This window comes from Cricetulus griseus, chromosome 3 (assembly GCF_003668045.3).
Source record: "Cricetulus griseus strain 17A/GY chromosome 3, alternate assembly CriGri-PICRH-1.0, whole genome shotgun sequence".
NCBI lineage: Eukaryota > Metazoa > Chordata > Mammalia > Rodentia > Cricetidae > Cricetulus > Cricetulus griseus.
In genome coordinates this window covers 93,088,174-93,115,017 of record NC_048596.1, presented here as the reverse complement: position 1 = coordinate 93,115,017, position 26,844 = coordinate 93,088,174, and the positions used below count along the sequence as shown (strand labels likewise).

Genomic DNA, 26,844 nt, shown 5'->3' with positions numbered 1-26,844 from the left:
TCTGTTACTACATTGATTTTTCCTGAAATTATTACAGCTTTGACTATTGAAAGCTATTTGAGGTCAAGAGGTAGTTCAGTGGTTAAGAGCACTTGCTGTTCTTGTAGGGGACCCAAGTTTATTTCCCAGAACCCACATTGAGCATCTTACAACTGTTCCAGGGTCTTTAATTCCTTTGGACTCCATCATAAACTGCACTCATGTACACATACACACATACATAAACATACACATTTACAAATAATAAAAATAAATCTTTTACAATGTTATTTTTTAAAGATCTTGGATGCTTGGCATCTGTGCCTCTTTAATATGACCTCTCTTTTCCTTCCTTTTTATTTTTGGTATTTTAAAAGCTACTGGTTCCTTGATTAATGTATATAATATACTTTGATCATATTCAGTAATTCCTTATCCCCTCCACTTAGCTTCTCTTGTAAAATATTTGTTTACTTACTATGCGAAGATGTGTTGCATTTCTTTAACTTATGTAAGTATATGTTGCAATTTTATGTTGTAGAGTATTTGTTTAACTAGGTAAAGATGTGCTGCATTTGTTTAACTATAAAAGATGTGTTGCTGTTTTAACTTGCCTGCATATGGCACCTGACTGAACTAATAAAAAGCAGAATGGCCAATAGCAAGGGAGGAGGTATAGGTGGGACTTTCAGGCAAGGAGGGTAAGTAGGAGGAGGAATTTAGACTCAAGAAAAGAAAGAAAAAGAGATGCCAGGTGCCAGACAGACAACACAGGGGAAACAGGAAAGTAGGACATACAGAATGAAAGAAACATAGAAAGGCCTGAGCTAAAACAAAGATGAATAGAAACAGGTTAAGCTAAAAGAGCTAGTGGAACAAGCCTAAGCCAAGATTGAGCATTCATAATTAATGATAAGTTTCTGTGTCTTTATTTGGGAGCTTGTTGGCAGCCCAAAGAAAATTACAAATATAGGCTTCCTCTCACTCCTCCTAGATACCTTCTTCCCAATAAGTCTCTTTCTACTTTTTTAGTGACCCACTTACTTTAACTAGAGTGACTTATACAGGCAGGAGTATAAGGTTACTTATGGGCAACTTACCAGTGGCTACAGTGCTGAAAAAAATTATTCTTCCTCCCTCCAGCATCCATTAGTATGCAATAGCTCCTAAGCTTGGGTATGGTCTTATAAGCCCCCTACCACCTATTCTGGAATGTTGAGAGTCTCAATCATGTGCAAACATTATACGGACAACATCAGATTCCAAGTTCATGAATGCTGTGGCCATCTTATAACAAGAAGACAGCATTTCACAGCACTCCTCCACATCTTCTAGTTCATATAATACTCTTTCTCCATCAGTTTCCACAATGTTCTCTTAAGAATTAGTGGGAGGAGGGTGATATAGATGTCACATTTAGGGATGATAATGAAACTGTCACTTATACTTAGTACTTCAACCAGGTATAGACCTCTGCATTAATTACTATTTACTGAAAAAAGAAACTTAACAAGCCACAGCTGAAAGTAGCAGTAATATATTGGTATAAACATAAGTGTAAGAACTAGAGAAATGGTTCATCAGTTAAGAGCATATATTGTTCTTGCAGGAGACCCAGGTTCTATTCCCAGCATCCATACAATGGATCACAGCTATCTGTTACTCTAGCTCCAAGGGATCTAATGGCCTCTCCTGTCCTCCAAGGACGACAGACATGTACATAATACCTATCTACTTGCAGGCAAAACACTCATACCCTTAAAAAATCTAAAATAAACATTTAGAAAGCAGTTTTACATGCCCACTTAACAAAACAGTACTAGCTGGTGTCCCCATTAGGCCTACCGGTATTTTCCCCAGCCATGTTTCTTTGAACCAGCTTTACAGTACCAAGAATAAATTCCTATCTGCAGAATAGGACTCAAAACCAAGCAGACCATGGGTGGTTACTACCATAACAATTGTATCACTATTTCATCAGTGGACACATCTTGCCTGGAAGGTCTTCCAGTAGCCTACACAGCACTTTATGGTACTGTGAAGACATGCTAGCCAGATGGAAGATTACCGTTAAATTCCAATTTGATTCCTCTATGTTCTGTAATCAAAGTGTGGAGTGTCTTCACTTACTGTCTGTGGTGGTTTGAGAGAAAGACCCCCAAAGGGAGTGGCTTTATTAGGAGGTGTGGCTTTGGAGAGCAGGTGTGGTCTTGAAGGAAGAGAGTGACTGTGGGGACAAGCTTTGAGGTCTCTTTTGCTTAAGCTTCACTCAGTGTGACACTAAGACTAATTGCAGGAGCCTTCTGATGTAGCCAGCACCAAGTCTGCCTGCATTGCCTCCATATCCTACCACGATGATAATGGACTGACCCTCTGAAACTGTAAGCAAGTCACTTCAAATAACTGCTTTTCTTATAAGAGTTAACATGGTCATGGTGACTCTTCATGGCAGTACAAACCCTAACTAAACACTATCTAACTATGATGGGCATTCAGGAACATTATCAATAGTCTGTATTGTTTGGGGTGCCTCTGGGGCCTCCCTCACCAATGATGCATAGGAAGATATCCCACTCCTGGGCCCAGGAAATAAAGTGAATTAAGTATACATAAAAAAATTAACTCCATTATACTTCTGTCTTGAACTGCTGACTAGCTTCTTCAAATTTAATAGCCTAAAGTCCACCTGAACAATTAGGAACCAAGGATTTTGTCTCCTCCTTATTCCTAGAGAATATCAGCATAGAATAGGATAAAACTGGTAAATCTAAGATTCAGGCCTATGTATTTGGGATCTTTATTCTTTATAGTTTTCTGTTTCTTGTGTCCTGGACATCTAGAAGCCACTTAGTCTTATTTACTGCTAGTCTACCTGAAGATCCCACTAAATATGGACTAAGATCACTTGCTGGTGTGCTTACATAACATACATGATGCACTGGTTCAACCCCCGGAACTGTACACATTGAGCATGGTCATCCACAACCATTATCTCAGTATTTGATAAGTCATGACAAAAGGATAAGAAGTTCAAAGTCATCTTCATCTACATAGTGACTTCAAGGACATCCTGGACATCATGATAGCCTATCACAAAAAAATAAATAAGTAACATATATGTCATCTAAGCCCAAGAACCAGAACTGTCTTACTTGTATAAATGAATGGGCAGACAAGTGCCTGGTATGTGGCAGTGTACAATATGAATATTTATAAACTGTTACCTGTTTTAATGAAGATGTGCCATTTTATTTCATCATAGTATCACTTCTATCCAATGAGAAAATTATCTTTAGTAAAAATGGAAACTGAAACTCAGAGAGTTTAACAAAAGTGCTAAACATCCCAAGCAGAGAGTTCCAGAGCTTGGGTTAAATTTAAGACATTCAGCTGCAGGCTGGTACACAATGATGAAGCTTCTTTTCACTAGAGTTTGGTTTTCTTTTTTAGAGTTTATCCTATTGGTAGTGAAACTTCAACACATCCTCAAAGGACAATGGATTCAAGAAAGGTCAGGTCCCATGGAGAATAAAAGAAAGTCTAGTAACACCTGGGGGAAACCACCGTTGCAATACCTTCATCTAAAACCAAGGACAAAAGAGACACAGCTGAGGACAACTAAAGCAATGGATTTTCTGTGGTCTGCTTCAGCTTTCTTTTTGGTCCTGTAAGTACAGTGTAGGAAAAGAAGCATCTTTTAACAGTTTCTCCAGCCTTCTCCAGCTGTATCTAATTTAACATTTTAAGTATTAAGAGAATAAGTATTGGCAAATACATAGGAAGGAAGACAAATGGAATAAATTTATTTTTGGTTATGCTACTTAGTCATCGATTCTATGATTCTGACCAACAAATATGCAAAGATTTTATAGATATTTCTAATCTTCTTAAACAAAACTTCTCTCATTAATTAATTGTAAGATATCACCATTTATTATGCCTTCATTGTTACCATTGCCTTGTTCATTTTTAGTTAGCACTCAAAGTGATGAGTTCCATTAAATAGTACGTCTTTTGAAATGCAATCAAAGTTTATTGTTATTCTGTATCTGACAGAATTTTTTAATTTGGTATAAAATTATGTTCAGTTTATATGAATAAATATGGTAATTTTGTGGAAGATACAACCAATTATGACAACAAACTGATATGATGAAGATATCTCCAAATAGCTAATCTCCCCTCATCATAAAAGTTCCTTCACAATGATATTTGTTTCCATTGGGTGAAAAAAGACCTTTACTTTAAAGATACATCCTTCTATTTTTGTATTTCTTTTTTTATCACTTGAGGTTAGGGTTAGGGTTACCTGCATGCAGTTGCAGGAAGTGGGGCAGAAAAGTCCAGTATATCCCTTCTCCCAAGGATAATAGCTTTAAAACATGCAAATAATACCAACCTAGGATGGTAAAATTTCCTTAAAAATGGATGATGGTAAGAAATTTTCTTTTTTTCCCATAACTTGTGATTTATAAGGGTATTTTTATTTATTTTGTATTATTTAATTGTTTTTCTAACCAAGCCACTTAACGTAATTTTCCTTATTCTCCCCCCAAAATTAAGTAAAATAAAATACAGAGCAGTTTGTTGTAGAAGAGTCACTGTGAATTTTTTAATTCATCACTTGTATGACAGCTGGCTTGCCTCTCAGTGACAGTAAGAAGGGTTTCTACTTGAAAATTTCTGCTGCATTATTGATCCTTCTGCTATTTTATAAGACTCAAGACATTACATGTGTGAGGAAAATCATTGATCAATTTGACCATAATTATTCTGCCATAACAATTTTCTGTTCCTTTGTAGATGCTTTGGGATTTTAAACATAGCCTTGATATTCAGTAACATTAAGCTTTCTTCATTGAGTTTTTATCCTGCTTCAGAATCTGCTGATACTGAACACTCATGAGAAAGGTGAGTATACAGCCTGATCTTGCTTTGGGGCACATAGCTTTCATCCCTCTCCTTCATTCCACCTGGTCTCACAATTGTCAGTGATCTTTCTCCATGATGTATATGAACATGTCTTTCCACCTTCCCAAAATTCAGGTGGTTTCTTCATCTATAAAATAAAGTCCAATTCATTAGCATGGAAAAAAATCTAAGAGTATAAATATCCAACAACATTATTTTTGCTATTCACTGTATAAATGCCAGTTTGGTATGTTTTTCAATCAATTTGTTTGTTTCACTTTATTTTTGAGAAAAGCTTTACTCTCTGGCCTAGATTGCAGCAATGATGCTAAGGGAAGCAATTGTTGTTAATCAGCAAATTTAGAACCAAATAATACATCTAGGACCCAGCTAGATCTAGGGAACCTTCTGAACATGCTGATGCTCATGATATGGGTTCTCCACATTATCTTTTCCTCTATCTTTGTTGCAATTATTTTTAGAAATTCCATTAATTCTCTGAAGCATCAATGAACAAATCCTCAAGTAAAAGTAGAATTAGGTAACACATGATTTAGTAGAAATCAGAATAGGTTTGCAATTAAATAGCTCTTGCTTGGATTAAAAAAACATCTGCTGCATTACAGGAGTGGCAATGCATCGTTGTATTTCCAGCAGAGACAGGAGGGTTGTGGGTTTAAGACAAACCTGAACTACACAGTGAGACCCTCTCTCAGAAAAAAAACAACTGTCCTTATCTTGCTTTTCCACCATTGATATGAGGTCAGTGTGATCACACAGGAAACAAATTTCAGGGAGATAGGATACATAAACTGTTCTCAGTAGATGCTACCACACCACTCAAAGTCAAGATTTATGCAAAGTAGGAAAATAATTAGTTTGCCTATCTGCTATTAAAATTCTATTTCTAGAATTTTGGTAAATGCCTATTTTGTGGAGGTTGAAATTATAAATAATGAACATATTTCTCAAAAGTTTGTGTGTATTCAGAGCTATCACAGCTCTAAAAATATATCCTTCATTGCCCCTTCTACAGACTCAGAGATCTGCCTATGTTTGTCCTTCCTAGGTGTAAATGTGCAAACAGGAAAAAAATCCACTTCAGGAGCTCACTGAAGCATGTCTCAGCTTAACGCACTGGGAATTTGTTCTCTTCCAACAGATCCTGATTTTGACTCTGTCCCTAAAACTAATCAGTAATCTGAAGGGAAAAAATCCAGAATCTGATCATGCAATCAAGACTCTGTCTTCATGAGCACACTGGAGATGTATGTCCATGTCTATGGCTGCAGGAAACTGGTCAAGAGTAACTGAGTTTGTCCTCATGAGCTTCTCTTCCCTGCCTACTGAAATACAGACCTTACTCTTCCTGGCATTTCTAGCCATTTACCTGGTCACTCTGCTGGGAAACAGTCTCATCATTCTGGTGACCTTGGCTGACCCTATGCTGCAAAGCCCAATGTACTTCTTCCTCAGGAACTTATCCTTCATAGAGATTGGTTTTAACCTGGTCATTGTGCCCAAAATGTTGGGAACCCTGATTGCTCAAGACACAAGCATCTCCTTCCTTGGCTGTGCCATTCAGATGTATTTCTTCTTCTTCTTTGGAGTGGCTGAATGCTTCCTCCTGGCCACCATGGCATATGACCGCTATGTAGCCATCTGCAGTCCCTTGCATTACCCAGTCATCATGAACCAAGAGACACGGGCCAAACTGGCTGCTGCCTCCTGGTTTCCAGGATTCCCTGTAGCCACTGTGCAGACCACATGGCTCTTCAGTTTTCCATTCTGTGCCACCAACAAGGTGAACCACTTCTTCTGTGACAGCCCACCTGTGCTGAGGCTGGTCTGTGCAGACACAGCACGGTTTGAGGTCTATGCCATTGTAGGCACCATTCTGGTCGTCATGATACCCTGCCTGCTGATCCTGTGTTCCTACACTCGCATTACTGCTTCCATCCTCAAGATTCCATCGGCTAAAGGGAAGCGCAAAGCTTTCTCCACCTGCTCCTCACATCTTCTTGTTGTCTCTCTTTTCTATGTGTCTTTAAGCCTCACTTACTTTAGGCCTAAATCAAATAATTCCCCTGAAAGTAAGAAATTGTTATCATTGTCCTACACTGTCGTGACTCCTCTACTGAACCCCATCATCTATAGTTTGAGAAATAATGAGGTGAAGAATGCTCTCAGCCGGACCTTCCACAAGGTTCTGGCCCTCAGAAACTTTATCCTATAGACATTAAAGGTAAGACCGATATTTGTTAAATGGAGAGCATATATTTGTGATTCATATCTACCTCTGTTGGGATGAATTCCAGTTGCCAATATGGCTGTTGGAAATCTCATCAGAATGAGAAAAAAACACAAATGTAGTTTAGACCTATTATTGCCACTTATACAAAATGTCCTGTACCTGCCAATTACACCTGACAAAAGTGTATCTTTATCTTTCTTATTTAGTTTCTATTCATAATCATAAACTTAACTCTGAAGTCTTCTAGACTTTGAGGCAAATAAGGAACAAAAGGAACCCAGAGAACCTCAGTGAGGTGAAATGAGAGTATTGTGAACAGATGAGGTGGGGCTCTCCTGAGTTTAAAAGGGATTGCCCAGTGGTTTTGAGGTACACAAGTCCTGGGGCTGCCCGTGATGACCTTCTTCCTAGCCTTGCCATTCCTGTACTCCAGCTGCTCCATGTTTCAAAATGCCCATGCTTTAAAACAATGCTTGCCATCCAACCATTCCATCTTGGCAAGGCAGATGGACTTGGAACTATTTATGTTTGGTTCAGCATTTGACATGGGCAAAATACCAGTACCTGTATGCTTCGGGATGAAGTTCTCATCTTCAAATTTCCCCCTGCGGATGGACTTCCTAACAGTGTCATTATGGCATGTGAAATCACCACTCTGACACATGAGTCATGGAACAATTCTGTGAAAAGCAGAACTTCTTATTACCAGGTCCTTCCTCTACAGCCCTCAGAGTATAAAAGTTTTCTGCTGGAACTTTGTCTGTAAACATCTCAACCACAATATCAGAGAATGGTGGGATTGATGAAAGCTGATAGCAAGTGGCTACAAGGGACAGCAGTATCTTCAAAGCCTTTATATTCTTTATTTATTGGTTCTGTTGGCATTTCAACAGTTCAGTGCCAATGATTTCAAGATTCTTTTAGTCCTATGTAACACACACTTTGAACATCATAAAACAGCTAGTAATTTTAACATGGGATCATAAGCATAAAAAAGAGGGAAAACCCATCCTGAATCACAGTCACTTCCTCTTCCTTTGTGTAGTTCTGACTCTCCATTTATCACATTTAAAAGTCCTGATCCCTCCCCCAGCATCAGTCATCTCATTTCCATCGTTCACTATTCATGTCCTGGAGGCAATGTTAGTTCTTCTAAGCTAATTAGGGTGCATCAAGGAACAGTAACTCAATAACCCTCATGAACATGTCTGAATAACTTCAGTGGCCATTTTCACCCCTCTGAATTCTTCCCAGAAAGAATGTCCTGAGATTCTATATGCAGCCTGTCTCACATGTAGGTTCTTACACTTTGTGTTTTTGTAAGTGTCAGTCATAGTGATACTTTTATCAAAGCATTAATTAGAGCCTAACTGATTCCAACAGATCTTCTTTAATCCTAGGATTCCTTTCATGACCTCATGGCACTTTATTTTATAGATCTGTCATTTCTTTATTTAATCATTTACTATTATAAATCATGTATCAAGATCAGCCTTTTGCATATGTCTTTTAACATTTCTAAAGGTATATCTGACAGATGTAAATCTAGAAATTGAATTTCTGGGGCAAAAGATAAATACAAGCATATATTACATAATGAAAATTCAAACCATTTAAAATTTCACCAACAATTTTTAGTATGTTTATTTCCCTGAGACTTCATCAGTAATATTTGTTATGAAATAATGAATGTTGATTATTTTAAATGTAAAATAAACTCAATGAATTTTTAGTTTAAATGAAATAAATCTTGAAAAATAGATATCAGTGTGTGAGAGAAAATGCATGCATTTCATTTGAGTTTCTGAATACACACTTCAGATAACTAACACAGGTAATGCCTTGGTATTCCATTTTTTCTTGAGAGATTATCACCATTAGTTTGGACAAATTCATCCAAACTTTCAAGGACCCACTATGATGTCTCATATAGTGTGCATTACTCTGTGTACTTATAGTCCAAGTTTAGCAATAATTTCAATTTTTATAAATATTGATTTTTTTACAAAATTGTCTTCTCTTGAAGTACCTGTAACACTTTGAAAACTAAAACTTCACAGATGTTTCCGTTTATGTATATCCAAAGCTTTATATTCCATATAACTACACTAAAAACACTAGGAGGATGTAGATAGCATTAAAGTCAGATTAAAAAAACACAGAACTTGGGGCTGGAGAGATGGCTCAGAGGTTAAGAGCACTGACTGCTCTTCCAGAGGTCCTGAGTTCAATTCCCAGCAACCAAATGGTGGCTCACAACCATCCGTTATGAGACCTGGTGCCCTCTTCTGGTGTGCAGATATACGTGGAAGCAGAATGTTGTATACATAATAAATAAATAAAATCTTTTTTAAAAGCTTTCAATTTAAAAAATCACAGAACTTCAAATCCGTAGTATTGCCACAAATACTATGGATATACATAATACAGACTTCCTAGACAGGCAGATAAGTGAGGTGGGAGGTTGCCACCATAGGTATTTAACATACACAACAAGTAAAATGAAAATTCCAATGATGTTTTCACTAGGACATTTGGTGCTGAGGCAGATGGATATGATAGTCTAAATTAATGAAGCATTCTACAAATGATCTTGGAAGCTAATACCATATGCCAAAAGCCAAAATCAAACCAATCAAATGTTTTCCCTAGCTATGGATGAAGCCTTAGGTATAAGCACTATTTTCAAAGTTTATAAAAAGAATATCCATGAAGACTCATAATGCAAGAGTTAAATGATAATTAAATCAATGTTGGCTATAATTTCTTTATTTGTGTTTATCTTGCCCAAGAAAGACTTTAATTTATAAAAGGTGTGTTGTGTTTTGTGTTGGGGAAGGGTGCACTCCCCGGTGCATGCAAGTGCATGCATGTAGAGGTGAGTGTCTTCATTGAGTGTCTTCTTCTATCATTCTCTCCCTTGTCCCTTCGAGACAGGATCTCTCATTGAACTAAAAGCACCATTTTGAAATAGGCTGACTGGCTAGCAAGCTCCCAGAGTCTACCTGACTTTGATCCACAGTGCTGGGACAGGCACACACACACAGCCCATTAATTCTGGCTTTTTACAAGTGTGCTAGGGATTCGAATATAGATCCTTAGATTTGGGTAGCAAGCGAGGCAGCCACCTCCCCTGTCCCTGATTTTTGTAGTATAAAAATTGATAAGTGAATGGGATAGTCCAGCTTTGAAAAATGATTCTAATTTGAAGTGGTATGAAAATGAATTAATTCAAAATAACTTTTTTTAAGAAAAATTGACAGAAAGTGATGGTATGTAATTGTGCTACTCAAAAGACAAGGGATGACTTGGGAGAAAGACTGATTCCTGCAGCAGGACTCAGGAAGGTTGGAGAATATACACAAACCTTGCAAAATGGGGAACTTCTGAGTGTTTTCTTTCTTACATCTTCTGCCTGTTAAAAACATCATCCCCCAGAGCAACAGGAATTCTGCTGGCTGAGGAACCCAGAGGTGATCACCACACACCATCATCTCAGAAGTGGTTCAAGATGACTTGATTACTAAAGGAATAACTGCATAGGGCCAGTACAGTAGAGAGGAGACAAAATGCAATAAAGCTTCAATTTCATGTGAAATCTTGACATAAGCCTGATTCTTCAGGGAACATCGAAGCATAAGCAAATCTTTGTGCTTACCCTGGATCATGTCATAGGAGGTGGGTTTTTTATACTCACTTCCCATCAGTGAGGAAAAGAAGAGAGAGATAGCAGGCACAACAGTCTCAGAGGGGATTCTTAGGATCCAAGGACATTCTTCTAAATGTACCAGAATATCTGAAAGTAAAGCTTGTACCAACTTTAGGGGGTACTATAAGTGTGTTTATTACCTTTTTAAAATTAAAGCTTCTGGAAACTGAGGAGGGGTTCACAAAGTCTGTAAAACTGGCACAAATAAAGAATGTAAGACCTAGAGGATGGGGTGAAATGCTGTAAAATGTTATCTTCTGGACATGGTATAGCTATTGCACTAATGAATGCATAACAAATGTAGTTACTTGGACAAGACCTGTACAAGATCAAGACAACAAAATTCCAGCATGGGCAGATAAGTCCCACTCCATACCATACCCTTAATAGGATGCATTGGCAGCAGATAGCTGCTGGGATAAAGAGCATTTTTTTTTAAAGCTGTTCCCACTGGTAGGCTCCCCATGCTCAGGTGGATGGCCTACACCCACTGACTGGACTTAGTGGTTTATCAAAAATTAAGTTAGAAAACATATTGTGGGGCCCCTGGGGAGAGTTGGAGGAGAGAAATAGGAGTGGATATGGTCATGTTTCATCATATGCATGTATAGTATTCTCCACAATAGAGAGTGGTCCAAGAGAACTGAAAAGAAATGTACCAATTGTGCTATGTGTAATCATCCCTTCAGGAACTTCAATCATCTAATTCTATGGGTTAAGAAAATAAGAGAGGAGGGGAGGGGAGGGAAAGAGGAAAGAGGAGAGGAAAGGCACATGTGAGCGAGTGAGCACGAGTGCACGCACGCGCTTGCGTGTGCACACACACGCACAGGCACACGCACGCACACACACACTTTAACCAGAACACAAAACAACTTTAAAAAAAAATAATGATCACACTGAGACATTAAATCCAGAATGGCTGTATGAGGTACTTCTATGAGTTCAACACTACCCACAATGTAGTTTTCTATGGATACTTCCATGATGAATTTAAGCCAAGAATAAATATTCAAACTCATCTTCCAACACTACATATTTCTCAACAGCAATAATGCAGCCTAACACATAAGAACTAAGTATTTTCCTTACTTGATCAACTATTTTTATGACATGTTTATTTACACTATGGATTCAGAATCACACAAGCCCTTACATAGGCCAGTGACAGTGCTATTTCATTGTCTCCCACTTAATACAGAGTCCTTTGCAGTAGATGTGACCAAGATAATATACAGACTCTTAATTTGTTAAAAGCATCCTTTTTGCCTATCCACAAATATGTCTTCAACTGACTCACAATGATCTATTAAATTTTCCTATTATTTATTCCTTCTAATAGTTTATGCCTAGAGAAAAGAAAAATGCCACTGTGGTTTTTGTTGCTGTATCTTTTTCTCTTAGTTACACGTTTATCACAGTTGTAGTTTCATATTTTATGATTCTGTTGTTTGCTTTCCTTCCTAAAATTTCTATCCTATTAAGTGGTGGCCATTTATTACTGAGTACCGAGTATCTGTTATGTGATAGTACCTGATAAACTCTTATTGATGAATGACATTCAAAGTGGACCTTCTGCATTTGTTCTTTGGTTATGAGGACCCGTGTTATGATTGGTTCTCTTGAAAATGCTAAAATGAGACTGTGTTGAGGAAAGGATGAGAGGTGGAATGACAGAGAAAATTTGGGTAGCCATAACTATTTTCACATCATCATGTGTTTTAGGTATCATGCTGGATGCCAAGCAAACAATAATGAACAAGTCACATATGATTAATGCTTCCAGTGAGAAATTAAAATCGAACACATCCTTCAAAGGCATTTTGAGAAAAGTTCAAACATCCATTTAAGCATTTTGTGCAAAGCTCTTATTATTTGGTGGCTTTTATCTCAAAACACTGATTTTATCTTAATTCTTAAAAATTTGTGTTACAATTTTTTCATGCACTGTATTCTGATCATATTCTTTCCCCTCACCCAACTCCTCCCAGATTCCCCATACCTCCTTACTCATTCCATTTTCCCTGTCTCAAAAAAAACCAAAACAGACAAACTAAGAAAAACAAAATCAGTAAGACAAAAAAAATACCTAAATGAAACAGAAAGTACACAAAAATGGAGAGCGTTTTGTGTTGACCAACTACTCCTGGGAATGAGGGTCTGGCCTGGAGTGTGGTACATTTACACAGTGAGATCCCATTGGGGAAAAATGATTTTCCCTTTTTCCAATTGGTATGAATTGCTTACAACATCTTAGTGAGGGGTGGAAATAGGATTTTCTCCTTTCTCAACTTCAATTATTGCCCAAGAAGGGCTGGAATTTGAGATTCCCAGTCACATTTTCACTTCTTCATCCTGCTTCGAGTTTAGTAACATCTCTGACAGCTTATCCCGTCACAAACATTCTGCACCTGGGTTAGATCATGAGTAATGCATTCTAGTTCCCATGCCTGAAGATTTCTCTTCAGTTGAGGTTAAAATCACCCAGAAAACTAGCAAAAGTAAGGAAATGTAAATGGCACTCTCTTCTAATTTCTCTAGCCTATAAACCTTGAGGTATAGATAGACCAGTGAGTTTTGACCCTTTCTCTTATGGCTTCACACCTACAGGAAAAGTTGGAGCTGAAATAAAAACTTACATTCAATTATAGGATCATGGGTTCTTCATGAAGTTTCGTAATTGACAGTTTCCCCAAACACATATCTGTTGGAAAGAAAATCATTGGCATCACCTGATGAAAAGGAAATGTTGAGGGAAATAATTTGGCTATGATAAACAGCAGGGAATGAAATAGTCTTGAGACCCAGGCTGGAATCCTCTAGAGTGGCAGACATAGGCCCAGCACAGAGTATCTCTGGAGTGATGAGCACTGCACATCTCAGAACCTATTTACAAGCACTGACCCAGTCATTGCACAAGATTTACCTGGGGTGGTTGGCACAGCCCTGAAACAAAGTATCTTGGAGACCTTGATAATGGCACAACCCAGACTCCATCAGCAAATGGGATGGAGATAAACCCAGCCCAGAGTGTCTCTGGAATGACTAACTCAGAACCTGGTGCTTATCTGGAATGACTAGCACAGTCAATGCTATAATTGGGGCCTCTCCTGGAGTCACTCATTCTCAAATAGCCTGAGACTGCTCCATAGTGACTGTCACAGAAGAAAGATTTTCCAGAATTTACACTGACAGATATAACTCAAAGGAGGTGAGTAAAGGGTAAGGGACCTGTTGTAAAGAGGATGGATCACCATCAAAAATATCTTTTCTTTGACAAATTTCTAAGAGATGGGGAACACATGGCAGAGTCTCATGCAAAACACTTAGAATTTTATAGAACTTGATAAAGAACAGATTCTGAGAAATTATGTGAAACAATACCGACATGTGTGATGTTCTTTAAAATGTTCAAGGTGTTTATTTGTATATAGATTATCTCACTTGGCCCTTCACTGTCACCCTGTCAAATAGGAAATAGGTGAGGCATTTAGGAGAATAATAGTTTTACTTATCAAGAAAAGATAGCTCTGAAGTTATGTCAGTGTCCAGTTACATATCAATTCAAAAAGTTATCTGACCTCAGAACTCTGATCTGCACTTACAACAACAGAGTCCTCAACAATAAAAAAAAAAAAAAAAAAAAAAAAAAAAAAAAAAAAAAACCTGTGTGGACTGAAATCATTGGTTATGTGGAAATTTTGCTAAGCACTCTTAATGCTTAAATTCTGCAAAACACAGAATATCCAAGGTGTTAGTCCTGAAAATGGACACTGTTAACAGAGAGATGTCACTGTCTAAGCCCAGCAACTTCAACTAAGTTCCTCGTTTCTTTCACTTCCTGCTGTGGTGCTCTCTCTCTCTGCCCCGCCCCCCCCTCTCTCTCTCTCTCTCTCTCTCTCTCTCTCTCTCTCTCTCTCTCACTCACACACACACACACACACACACACACACACACACACACACACACACACAGTCACAACCAATTAGCAAAAGCTGTGTACTCAACGTTCTCCTGCACTGCTAAGATCTCACAAACGGAACCTCAGGCACAGGAAGGCTGTACTCAAAATCTCCCCAGTGACTTACTTCTCTGCTATCCTTTCTCAGTATAGTGGGCAAAACAGAGAATCTAAAACAGAAGCGAAAGATGACTGGAGTGAAATAAAAAAGAAACAATAGTTCAAAGGGAGGAAACATAAAGGGGAAGGTTAGCAACTGTGCTTACAGTGGCTCCAACTGTAACTGGCTGTGGTTAAACTTGACTGGATTTTTTTAAACTAGTCAACATTGTTTTACCAGAAGCTTCAATGAATCTTCAATGAAGCTGTAAAAACTAAAGTTGGCACTTCCTAAATTTTCTCTTAATGTGTAAACAAATATCAAAGATTTCTTTGTTGTTTTGTTATTGTTTCAGTTTTATTGAAAATACTTTCTTCACACAATGTATCCTGGTTACTGATTCCTCTCCATCGGCACCCACCCAGTTTCACACACACACACCAACCCTCTTATCTGGATCCATCCCCTTTCTGTCTTACATCAGAAAACAAATAGGCAAGCCAGGCAGTGGTGACATACGCCATTAATCCAGGAACTCCAGAGGCAGAGGCAGGGGGATCTCTGTGAGTTTGAGGCCAGCCTGGTCTACAGAGAGAGTTTCAGGACAGCCAGAGCTGTTACACAGAAAAACCCTACTCGAAACCCACCCACGCACCCACCACCCAAAAAAAGTAAGAAAACAAACATGGTTCTAAGGGATAATAATATAATATAATATAATATAATATAATATAATATAATATAATATAACAAAATCTAAAATACAAGAATAGGAAAAAACAAACAGAAGAAAAAAAGAGACAAGAAGATGGCACAAGAAATGGATATAGACACCAAGATCCACATAGAGAAACTGAGGTTGAGCATTTTTAAACAAATGTCAATCAGCAAAAATATTAAGTAGTCCCTTCTTTGTATCTCCCTTTCCATTCTTCCTTCCACTGGCTCCTGAACCTGCACAGGACTTGAGTGTCTTCTTTTCAGTGAGGCATTTCTAATGCTCTCTACAGTCAGATACCTTGATCACCCACTACTTTATTCTGCAGCATTGCTCTTACTCACCATCCACATAACACACATTCTATTAGCAAAACCTGATGATACATATGTAGTTATGGAGAAGGAAGTTTCTACTAGAGCAGAGATTTTTTTTTTACTCTAGTCATCAATTATAACCTTTGATGACTACCACATCTAATATTCTCATCATCAAAAACAATTTGAGGTTCTTTATTTTAAAACTTGGTTGTTAATGAAATCTTCTATTTCTTTCTCATGGAAAGTCTTTCTTATCAGTGGCATCTGGATTTTTGAGGTGGACTTTTATTAACCCATAATATGTGACCATCAAATGCCTTGAGAGCCAAGCACAACTTAACCAAGAGGAGATGATGTAAAGGCTTGCACTAAATACATCAGAATTCTCCCATGGTTCTGATGTTATCTTCATTCTGTTCTCTTTGCTCATGCACAGCTTCATTGAGAGTCCTTCCTCCATGAGATGCATATACATCCACTTCTGTGTTATAAGTCCTGATGAGCATAGAAGTAAGGGACTCTGCAATATTAGGAATCTTGCTATTGGGACCTTTTAAAACTATTACACAGGAATCATTTGCATTTAATTGTACTGTCTGTTTCTTGATTTTTTTTTTCTTTTCTGGTTATTTGTTATACAAAATGTATCCAGTTAGACCTCACTCATCTTCCATTGTGTAACCAGACTTCAAAAACACTTCCCCTGTCTTTCTTAGCCCCACTGACTGTTGATAGTGCTAGGGTGAGTGAGTAAGTGGAGCTGTGCCTTCCTGCATTCTCTCAGAAGACAAAAGCTTGGACATGTATAACTACATAGAGTGAATCTCAGTTTAATTGGGGGAAAAAAATCAGGATTCTGTGAAGACAGCTGTGAACTCAATAGTCAAAATTATTTTATGCATTCTGGAGAAGACTGATACTTGGCATTCAAAAATCACAACAAATTTAGAGTCTGTAACCAAATGAGGTTCCTTATTTAGAGTACAATAAGCTTATAACATAACATGTGGAAGCTTTTCCCTCCTTCCTGAATCTTGACTGCCCAATGTGCAGAAGAATGACCTGGGGAAACTGGACAACTGTCAGGGAATTTATTCTTGTGAGCTTCTCGACATTGTCCTATGAGCTACAGGCTCTACTATTTCTCTTGTTCTTGATCATTTACCTAGTCACACTCATGGGCAATGTCCTCATCATCCTGGTTACTACAACTGACTCTGCCCTGCAAAGTCCTATGTACTTCTTTCTCAGAAACTTAGCCTTCCTGGAAATAGGCTTCAACTTGGTCATCGTGCCCAAGATGTTGGCTACTTTGATACTCCAAGACAAAAGCATCTCCTTCCTGGGCTGTGCCACTCAGATGTATTTCTTCTTCTTCTTTGGAGCTGCTGAGTGCTGCCTCTTGGCCACAATGGCTTATGACCGCTATATAGCGATCTGTGACCCCTTGCGCTACCCTGTAATTATGAGCCGCAAGTCCTGTGCCCAGCTGGCAGCTGCCTCTTGGTTCGCAGGATTCCCAGTAGCCACTGTGCAAACCACGTGGATTTTCAGTTTCCCTTTTTGTGGCCCCAACAGGGTGAACCACTTCTTCTGTGATAGCCCCCCTGTCATAGCCCTGGTCTGTGCTGATACTTCACTGTTTGAACTGGAGGCTCTAACTGCCACTGTCCTATTCATCCTCTTTCCCTTCTTGTTGATCCTGGGTTCCTATGTCCGAATCCTCTCCACCATCTTCAGGATGCCTTCAGCTGAGGGGAAACATAAGGCCTTTTCCACTTGCTCTTCCCATCTCCTGGTTGTCTCCCTCTTCTACACCACTGCCATCCTCATGTACTTCAGGCCACGCTCAAACACCTCTCCTGAGCACAAGAAAATGGTGTCACTCTCCTATACAGTCGTCACTCCCATGTTGAATCCCATCATCTATAGCTTACGGAATAATGAGGTGAAGGCTGCACTGAGGCGGGTCATTGGCAGAACTTTGAGTCCTCGGAAACTATGACTGACTTGAAAACTGGCAAGGGCTCAGTGTAAGGACAAAACAAAGAACATTGAATTCCCCAAGTCTCTATTCTTTTAGGGGACACTTTGCACCTACTGAAGTTTTGGACTCTCCACTATGATCCATGAATGAAAGAACATGGGAGCTAAAGGATACTGAAGGCTCACTCTGAGACTGAGATACCAAATTCTCTGGGGTACTCCTGGTTACTTCAATTAGGATCCTCTGTAAGTTGACAATTTCCTACAACCCATCATATATTTGGGGGGGTTGTTTTTCGAGACAGGGTTTCTCTGTGGCTTTGGAGGCTGTCCTGGAACTAGCTCTTGTAGACCAGGCTAGCCTCGAACTCACAGAGATCCACCTGCATTGACTTTAATCCTGAAACTCTTTATCCAGTTCATTTTAGAATCTGCTATACTTCCCTCAATTTTCCCCAATATTTTAAAGGGACCTTTATCAGTTAGTTAAAATAATTATACTAATAAAACAAATAAATGATTTTTACTAATTATTTTCTATTAATTTCTCATGTGCTTCCACAATTTGACTCTGAATTCCACATCGGAACCCATCTAGACCCTGAACACAAACTCATGAACAAAACAAACTTTTATTCTAGTGAGGAAGACGGGCAATAAAAAGGTACTTAAACCTCCAGGGTTGATGCTGGTGGGCAATTAAAGAGCTCTGCCTCAGCTGCCAAAATTACAATGTGACTCATCTACAGGAAGAATATTCCACATGTAAAGCTCCTAAATATCGTGTGCCCTGCAAAGACAGTCACAAACTATCCACTGGCAGAACAAACAATCATTGATAGAAAGGCTGCAGACTCTCCAGCTAAGGATAAGTACAGAATTATGAGGACCTGCTGTTTGTAACTCAGAGGCTTTTTTCTTCTCTCAACTTTTTTTTTCTGTGCCTTTATTGTGATTGGATGAAATCAGTTGTCTTTTCAAGACTGCATATTTGACCAACAGAGCAGCCTCTTTCCAGGATTCTTCCCGTTGAACACAAACAACTCTGGACTTTCAGAAATTAGCTGCCTTACCTGAAACATAGGAAGTATACAATATAAAGCACCTAATATGGCAAAATGCGTTCAATATAACCACTATTAAAACTCAATGTGGACAGGGAAACAGATTGACTAACGCTAGAAATTCACCTTTTCTTTCTCTCTTCCAAATTCATTCCCACAGTCTCATTGCCAGTTGGGTAACAGACCAATGCTGCAGCCTCCCTTCCCCCGCCCCCATCTCCAGTGTGTCAAGCAGATATCACCTCCAAATTTTCTTCCCCCAACTCATCCCAATATCCCAGACCCCAGTTCCAGCAGCCATTCCCTGGGACCCTGATGGCCACTCTAGCTAGGGAAACATGTAGGCTAACTGCAAATCTCCACCTCCTACTCCTCTCCTCCAAATTGAACCCCCAAGTCTCATCACCAGTTTTGTAGCATAACACTTTCTGCAAACATCCTTCCTCCAACCTTCAGTGAGTCACACAAATCTCCTCTAAACTTCCTTGCCCTACTCGACCCTTTATCCCAGCCTTCAATTCCAGCAGGTATTCCCTGGGAAATGGCCACCCACACCTGCCAGAGAAGCAAATAGGCCATCAAAGCAGATCGGCAAGTTTCAGATCTTCAAGTTCACTCCTCTTCTGCATATTCAATCCCACAGTCTTATGCCCGGGTCCTTAGAAGACTACCTATCATGGCCTCTCCCAACTCTCTGGCCCCATTACCAGGAAACTAAGCAGATCCTGGTATAACACTCTGCTTTCCTCCCTCTTGTGGGTCCCATCTGCATGAGTCAGCCTCCAATACCTAGAAAAACATTTTACCTGGAACCCATAGTGGCCACATCTAGCAGGATCTCAGAATTCCCCCACTAGGCAACATATAGCAACCATGCCCTCCTAAGACTGGAGAAGGCAACAGAAACTAAGGAGGGAAAAACTTCCACCTAACAAAGATAAGATCAGATGTCAGCACCCATATTCACAAGCTTCCAAAACCCAGATACCTAGATGATAGCATAAAAACACAATCAATAGCATCCATGACAATGTGTCTCCATTAGAGCCCAGCAACCTACCACAGTAGGTCCTGAGAATTGCAACACAGCTAACATACAAGACAAAGACTTTAAAAATCCCTTTTAGGGATATAATAGAGGTCTTAAAAATGAAACAACAACTACTTTAAAGAAATATATGAAAACACAATAGTAGGAGGAAATGAAAAAAAATGTTCAAGACCTAAAAGTAGAAGTGGGATCAAGAAAACCCAAGATGAGGGAAAGCAGAGGAACAAAATACTTAGGAACTAAAACAGGAACCCCAGAGGCAAATTTTGCCAAGAGAATGAATACAAGGCATGGAAGAGAGAATCTCAGACATTGAAGGCACAATAGAAGAAATGGATATCTCAGCTAAAGAAAATGTTAAATCTAAAAAAAAAAAGAAAAGAAAAGAAGGAAGGAAGGAAGGAAGGAAGGAAGGAAGGAAGGAAGAAGTCCTGGCAGAAAAATAAATCTGGTACACTATGAAAAGACCAAATCTAAGGATAGTAAGACTAGAGGAAGGAACAAAACTCAGGTCAAAGACAGAGAAAATATTTTCAACAAAATCATAGAAGAATATTTCCCTAGCCTAAAGAAGGGGTTACCTATCTAGGTACAAGAACCATACAAAATACTAAATAAACTGGACCAGAAAAGAAAGTACCTTAGGCATATAATAATCAAAATATATGAAACAAAGAAAGAATATTAAAAGCTTCAAGGGAGAAAGACCATGCAACATAAAAGCAGACCCACTAGAATAAAACCTGACTTCTCAATGGAGATCCTAAAAGCCAAAGGTCTAGACATATGTTCTACAGATTACAGGAGATCAAAATGGCAGCCCAGACTACTATATTCACCAAAACTTTCAATTAAAATAGATGAAGAAAATAAGACATTCCATGATAAAAGCCAAATTTTGACAATGTCCATTCAGCCCTTCAAAAGGCACTAAAAGGAAAACTCCAACCTAATTGCAGAAGAGGTTAACCATATCCCCAAAGAAACACAAGGGTTAAATAATCCAAGACCAGCAAATCAAAAGAGGGGCAACCCACACACCCCACAATAGCAAAGTAACAGAAATCAACAAACACTGCTCATTGATATCTCTCTATATCAATTGTCTCAATGCCCAAATGAAAAGACACGGACTAACAAAACAGATTCAAAAACACGATCCATCCTTTTGCTGTACACAAGAAACACAATTAAAAATCAAATGATAAATACTTCCTTAGAGTAAAAGGATGGAAAAAGATATTCCAAGCAAATGGATCTAAGAAGCAAGCTGGTGTAGCCATTTTAATATTAATATCTGACAAAATGGACTTCAAATCAAAACTAATCAGAAGATACAGTAAAGGATACTACATACTCATCAAAAGAAAAATCCACAAAGAGAACATTGCAATTCATAACATTCATGCACCAATGTTTATGAAAGAAATACTACAACAGCATAAATCACATATTGATCGCATACACTGATTGTGAGAAACTTCAATACCCAACTCTTGCCAATAGATAAGTCATACAGACAAAAACTAAACAGAAAAATGTTGGAGCTAACTGACATTGTAAACAAAGTGGGCCTAACGAATATTTCAGAATATTTCACCCAACACAAAAGAATATACCTTCTTCTCAGAACTTCACGGAACTTTCTCCAAAATTGTCCATATACTCAAAAAAGGAAGTCTTAATAGATACATCCTATCTGACCACCATGTACTAAAGCTGGTATAAGGAACAACAGAAAGCTTGAAAACCCATGGAAACTGAGCTAAATGAAAAATGGGTCACTACTGAATGAAAAAAGAGTCAAGACATAAATTTAAAAAGGAACTAAAGACTTTCTCAAATTGAATGAAAATTAATATACAGCATACCAAAACTTCAGGGACACAATGAAGGCAGTTCTAAAGTTCATAGTGCTAAGTGCCTACATTAAAAAAGTGGAGAAAATCATAGAAGACTGAAGTAAAATTGCAATACTGCCTTATTGGTTGTTTCTATTTCCAAGAATAAATAGGGTTTCTGAAATGCACTGCAGTCAGGAAAGACTGTGTGTGAAATCAAGAACCTTCACAGGCATTAATACTTCTTTGAACAATAGCACTAATTAAGTAGAAATCAAAAAAAAACAACAAAAAGGAATCTATGAACTTACTCTCAGGAAAGAAATTTTAGGTCACCACTGCCAACAAATTTCCACAAGTAGAGGCTAAGGCAGAAACAAATCCATGAGAGAGTAGTGAAATAAACATTATAATTACCAGCTTAGGTCTGTTGACTAGGATCAGAAATACAGGTTTGTTTCCTAATCAATTGTGGTATGGTTATTTTTCATCCTTTTTTATCCTCATTCATTTGCGTGAATAATTCTGGCCATGTTTTTCTTTTAAGTATCAAGCAGATGTGGGCTGTACTTTATGCCACACTATGATAAAGTCATTGATGGAATTTGGTGTTTTCTGTACTACAAACATAATCAATCACTGGGCAATGAACAAATGCATGGTGAGGGCAGAAAGGGTAAAAGCACCTTCCTTTGGCCCTTTCAGATGCAACCTCTACACACTCACCCTGCCATTTGACTCAGAGTATCTGCTGGATTTATGGGTTGTATAGATAGGTTCCCTTGTTCTTTGGATTGAAATACAATATCAGAGAAGTAGAAAGTAGCTGGAGAATTACCTTTAAGTAACTTTTCTCATGGATTGCTCGTACACATTATCCAGTCCACAGCTCTTGCCTCGTGAACTTTGCATACAGCTACCTTCCCTGGTTCTTAGTTCCTTCCTCTTAGTCATTCAGGCATAGAGTTGATTAAAGATTTGAGATGTGTCATTATTTAATGTTGGTTTTAAATCTCTGTATTCACATTTATGGGGGCTTATTCTGATAAATAGGAGTTTGTGTCTCTAAAAAGAGTGCAGACTGTCAAAAGAGTCTCATTTATTCCACTTCACTGTTCTGTCCCCTTCACCACCCACCCTTGACCCAGCCACACACGAATTCACACACAAGTAGCATCTAGGTCAGTGTGGTATTAAGCATAGTTTCAAATTTTTATTTTATGATGTAAAGAAATTAAGAAATGACAAAAGAAAACCTAGGTTAGGGTCTGGCAGAGCCACAACATATGCCATAGTTTAAAAGATACATTTTTGTCTTAGGAGGTTTTCTAATTCTTAGAAAAGACCTCTGGGTCATGATGTTGGGGTAATGCAGAGGGTTCAAGGTTGCCACATCTCAATCATAGGGCATCACTGCCAGGAGAGCACATTGAATATTCAAAAGAAAGAAAGAAATACAGAAACTCAGAGGCTCTTCACTGTCCAAGGATATACCGGAAGGAAGCATATCTTCCCTCCTATTGCTCCATAGATTACTTCCTTCTCCTTCCACAAAGAAAGCACAAAGGCTAAAGTGTGCGTCTATTGACAGGGCCCAATGATGAGCATATCCCCATAGCATAGGTTCATAAGGAAGACTATCTAGCACGTGTTATATGTATGAAGTCAAGAGGATCTGAGTCAGTGGGTGGTTCTAAGCCTGCTTGAGAAGTTTTTCATGGCTACTTTCCACAGAGCTCCCTTTACATCTTTGTTCCTCAGGCTGTATATGAGAGGGTTAATCATAGGTGTCACCATTGCATAGAAAACAGACACCAGTTTCTCCTGCTCTTTGGAAGACTTTGGTGTCATGTAGGTGATAATTGCTGACCCATAAAAAAGGATGACAACCATGAGATGGGAACCACAGGTAGAAAATGCCTTGAGCCTCCCTGCGGCTGACTTCATCTTGACCACAGTCACTATGATGTGGCCATAGGACACCAGAATTAAGGAAACAGGTATGAGGAGAATCACAACCCCCATGAGGAAAATGGCCATCTCTGAAGTGTGAGTGTCTGTAGATGCCAGGATCAACAATGCAGGGGCCTCACAGAAGAAATGAGCAATACTGTTGCTGCCTCAATAGGGAAGACTTAGTGTGAAAGTGCTGTCCACCACGGACACTAAAATGCCACTAGCCCATGATGCTGTAGCCAGCTGGATGCAAACCCTCCATGTCATGATGCTAGGGTAATGCAGAGGGTTGCAGATAGCCACATACCGATCATAGGACATCACAGCCAAAAGGGCACATTGTGTACACCCAAAAATGAGAAAGAGCAGAAGCTGAGCTGCACAACGTCGGAATGAAATGACCTTTTTCCTCAAAAGGAGATGGATGAGGGCCTGAGGAACAATGTTGGTGGAAAAGCAGAGGTCGGCCAATGACAAGTTACACAGAAAAAAATACATGGGTGTGTGCAGCCGAGAGTCAATTCGAACAAGGAACATGAGAAGTAGGTTTCCAAGCACAGTGACCAGATAGACACCCAGGAATAAGAAGAATAGCAGCTTCTGGGTATGTGGGTCATCAGAAAGTCCCAGAAGGAGAAACTCAGTAACCTCAGTCTGATTTGTCTGCCTCATAGTTCATCTCCTTTTTCAGCAAGAAGTCTCCATGAATGCAGGTGTGTGATAGCCCCAATCGGTGGGAAGGAAACATTTCAAAAGTTCCCTTTGCTGGTTCTTCAGATTATCATGCTGCAGCACTTTGAGCATTTCGATGTTTGTACAACAGTGCTTTGTGAGCTGGAACATTTATGGTTGGTATCATCTGGAAAGTGGTGAATAGATAAGAAGAATCATCATTTTAATTCTGGACATCGGATTTCTAATAACACAATGATAGATCAGATAGAAAGCTTATTCTGTTCCCATCACATTCCACACATCTTATGATTGTGCTTTTTTTTTTTTTTTTTTTTTTTTTGATTTGTCCAGACAGGGTTTCTCTGTGGCCTTAGAGGCTGTCCTGGAACCAGCTCTTGTAGACCAGGCTGGTCTCGAACTCACAGAGATCCTCTGCCTCTGCCTCCAGAGTGCTGGGATTAAAGGAGTGAGCCACCACCACCCGGCAATTGTGCTTATTTTTAAAAGGTATTTTAGACATGTTGTATCTTCCTTGAAAGGACAGTCACAAAGGGGTAAGGACTCAAAAAGGATCCAAAATTCCTCATTGGACTCATTGACTTCTTAAATAGAGAAAATAACCTGCATTAAAGGAAGACAACACCTCGAAGAGTAAATCTAACTGACAACCTTTGGCAATCCTGTCCACGGCATCAGCTGTAGCTCTACCAGAATCATGTGAATGAACTCCCAAGACAGTGGACACATCATCACCACGATAGAAGTTCCATTTAAGCCATCAGCTCAGCTGGTTTCCTGGCATGCTTAAACAGTACTAACTCCCTGCATCGAGCCAGTCATCTCTTTCACTTTCTCCCATTATCTATCATGTACCCCTCCCAAAGACTATAAAACATCCTTTAAAACATCAGTTTTACCACATCCTTTAGAAGGCATAGAGTAGTACACTGTTCAGCCCATGACCATGAATTAAATAAATAAATATACTTTATACTAGAGCAGTTTCTAGAAGGCATGCCAATATCCTTAAAGAGATTGAATAAATTTTTGAATAATAATCAATTTCATGGTGCTTTTCTAAAAGTAAAGTAAATTTAAAGCATAAAGTTTAAGATCCTATGAAAGGGTTGAACTATCTAATCCTTTATCTATCTGGAAAATGTATTTCAAAATAGTGTTTTAAATTGCATAAAAATAAATGTATAAATAATTACTGGTGAAACCATTTATATTAAAATACAGTTTCAAGATAGTTTTAGAAAACAGATACACAAACAACAACATATGAGCTTCATTGGCATGATAATAAATATGATGGCCCTTTATCAGCAAATTAAATGTTATACATAATGGTGGGTATAGAACAGCTTTATTTCAAAATAATAACTTTAAATATTTAGGGATATCGTCAACAACTACATATTAAATACCTCTGACTTCTACTGCTAGAAAAGTCAGATATTTTAATACTGGTTTAAGTTGGTTCCTAAATTTAGAAGAAGAGTCAAATTCTGTTAGAGGGGAGTAAAATAGAGATACAGATTTCACATCCAGATTGAAGAACACATTTTAGTCCAGATTGAGGATTGCTGTATGCATTTCCCTTTAAAATATGAAAAAGACAAAAGCACACCTCATTAACAGGCTCCTAGCATCTGGATAGAGCTGTGAGTCTAAGTGACACAATGTTTCAATTCATAGCGGGCTTTAAGAATAAGGTTGGGACAGTCATGAGGAGGAAGGTTCTATTGCACTTGTGTTTAACTAATTGATACTTTAGTTGCTTATTTACATGTGCGCAGAAACTCTTAACCAAACAAAGTGGTACAACCTTGCACCACTCTATTAGATATATTTATTGACTCTGTGACAATATGCCTAACAAAATCAATGTATGGAAGGAAGGGTGTATTTTGGCTCACAGTGTGAGGGTTCAATGCATGGTGGTGGGGAATTTATGAAAGCAGAAGTGTGAGGTTATGGGTCACATTACATCTGTAGTCTAGAAGCAGGGAAAGAGATAAATGCTGGCACTTAGCTTGTTCTCCCTGTTGATTCTGTCCTGGATCCCAGCCCACAAAAATGGCACTGTTCACATTCAGGGTGGGATGTTTCTCCTCAGTTAAACCTTTCTGGAAATACCCTCTCAGATACACATAGAGGTGTGTTTCTATGGTGATTTCTAAAAGCAGTCAATTGGCAATGAAGTGTATACATTGTTAAGTACCCATACGACAATATCACAAAGAATAACCATGTCAGATTTACCCACAGCTATTTACTCTTAGAATTTTTCCCATAATACCTTTCCCCATTCT

The 26,844-nt window shown here is 38.6% G+C and overlaps 3 protein-coding genes across 3 annotated transcripts; 2 read left to right on the top strand and 1 right to left on the bottom strand.

Moving 5' to 3' along the window:
• Positions 1-6,172: 6,172 nt before the first annotated feature.
• LOC100755132 (olfactory receptor 10A5) lies at positions 6,173-7,126 on the top strand. The gene has a single exon (XM_027405009.1). The coding sequence runs from the start codon at positions 6,173-6,175 to the stop codon at positions 7,124-7,126; it is 954 nt and encodes a 317-aa protein (XP_027260810.1).
• A 9,884-nt stretch (positions 7,127-17,010) lies between these two features.
• Positions 17,011-17,958, top strand: LOC100755416 (olfactory receptor 10A4). The gene has a single exon (XM_027405010.1). The coding sequence runs from the start codon at positions 17,011-17,013 to the stop codon at positions 17,956-17,958; it is 948 nt and encodes a 315-aa protein (XP_027260811.1).
• A 5,617-nt stretch (positions 17,959-23,575) lies between these two features.
• On the bottom strand, positions 23,576-24,523 carry LOC100755708 (olfactory receptor 2D2). The gene is given in 1 exon segment (XM_027405011.1): positions 23,576-24,523. A coding segment is annotated over 1 exon segment (948 nt).
• Between the last annotated feature and the right edge of the window lie 2,321 nt (positions 24,524-26,844).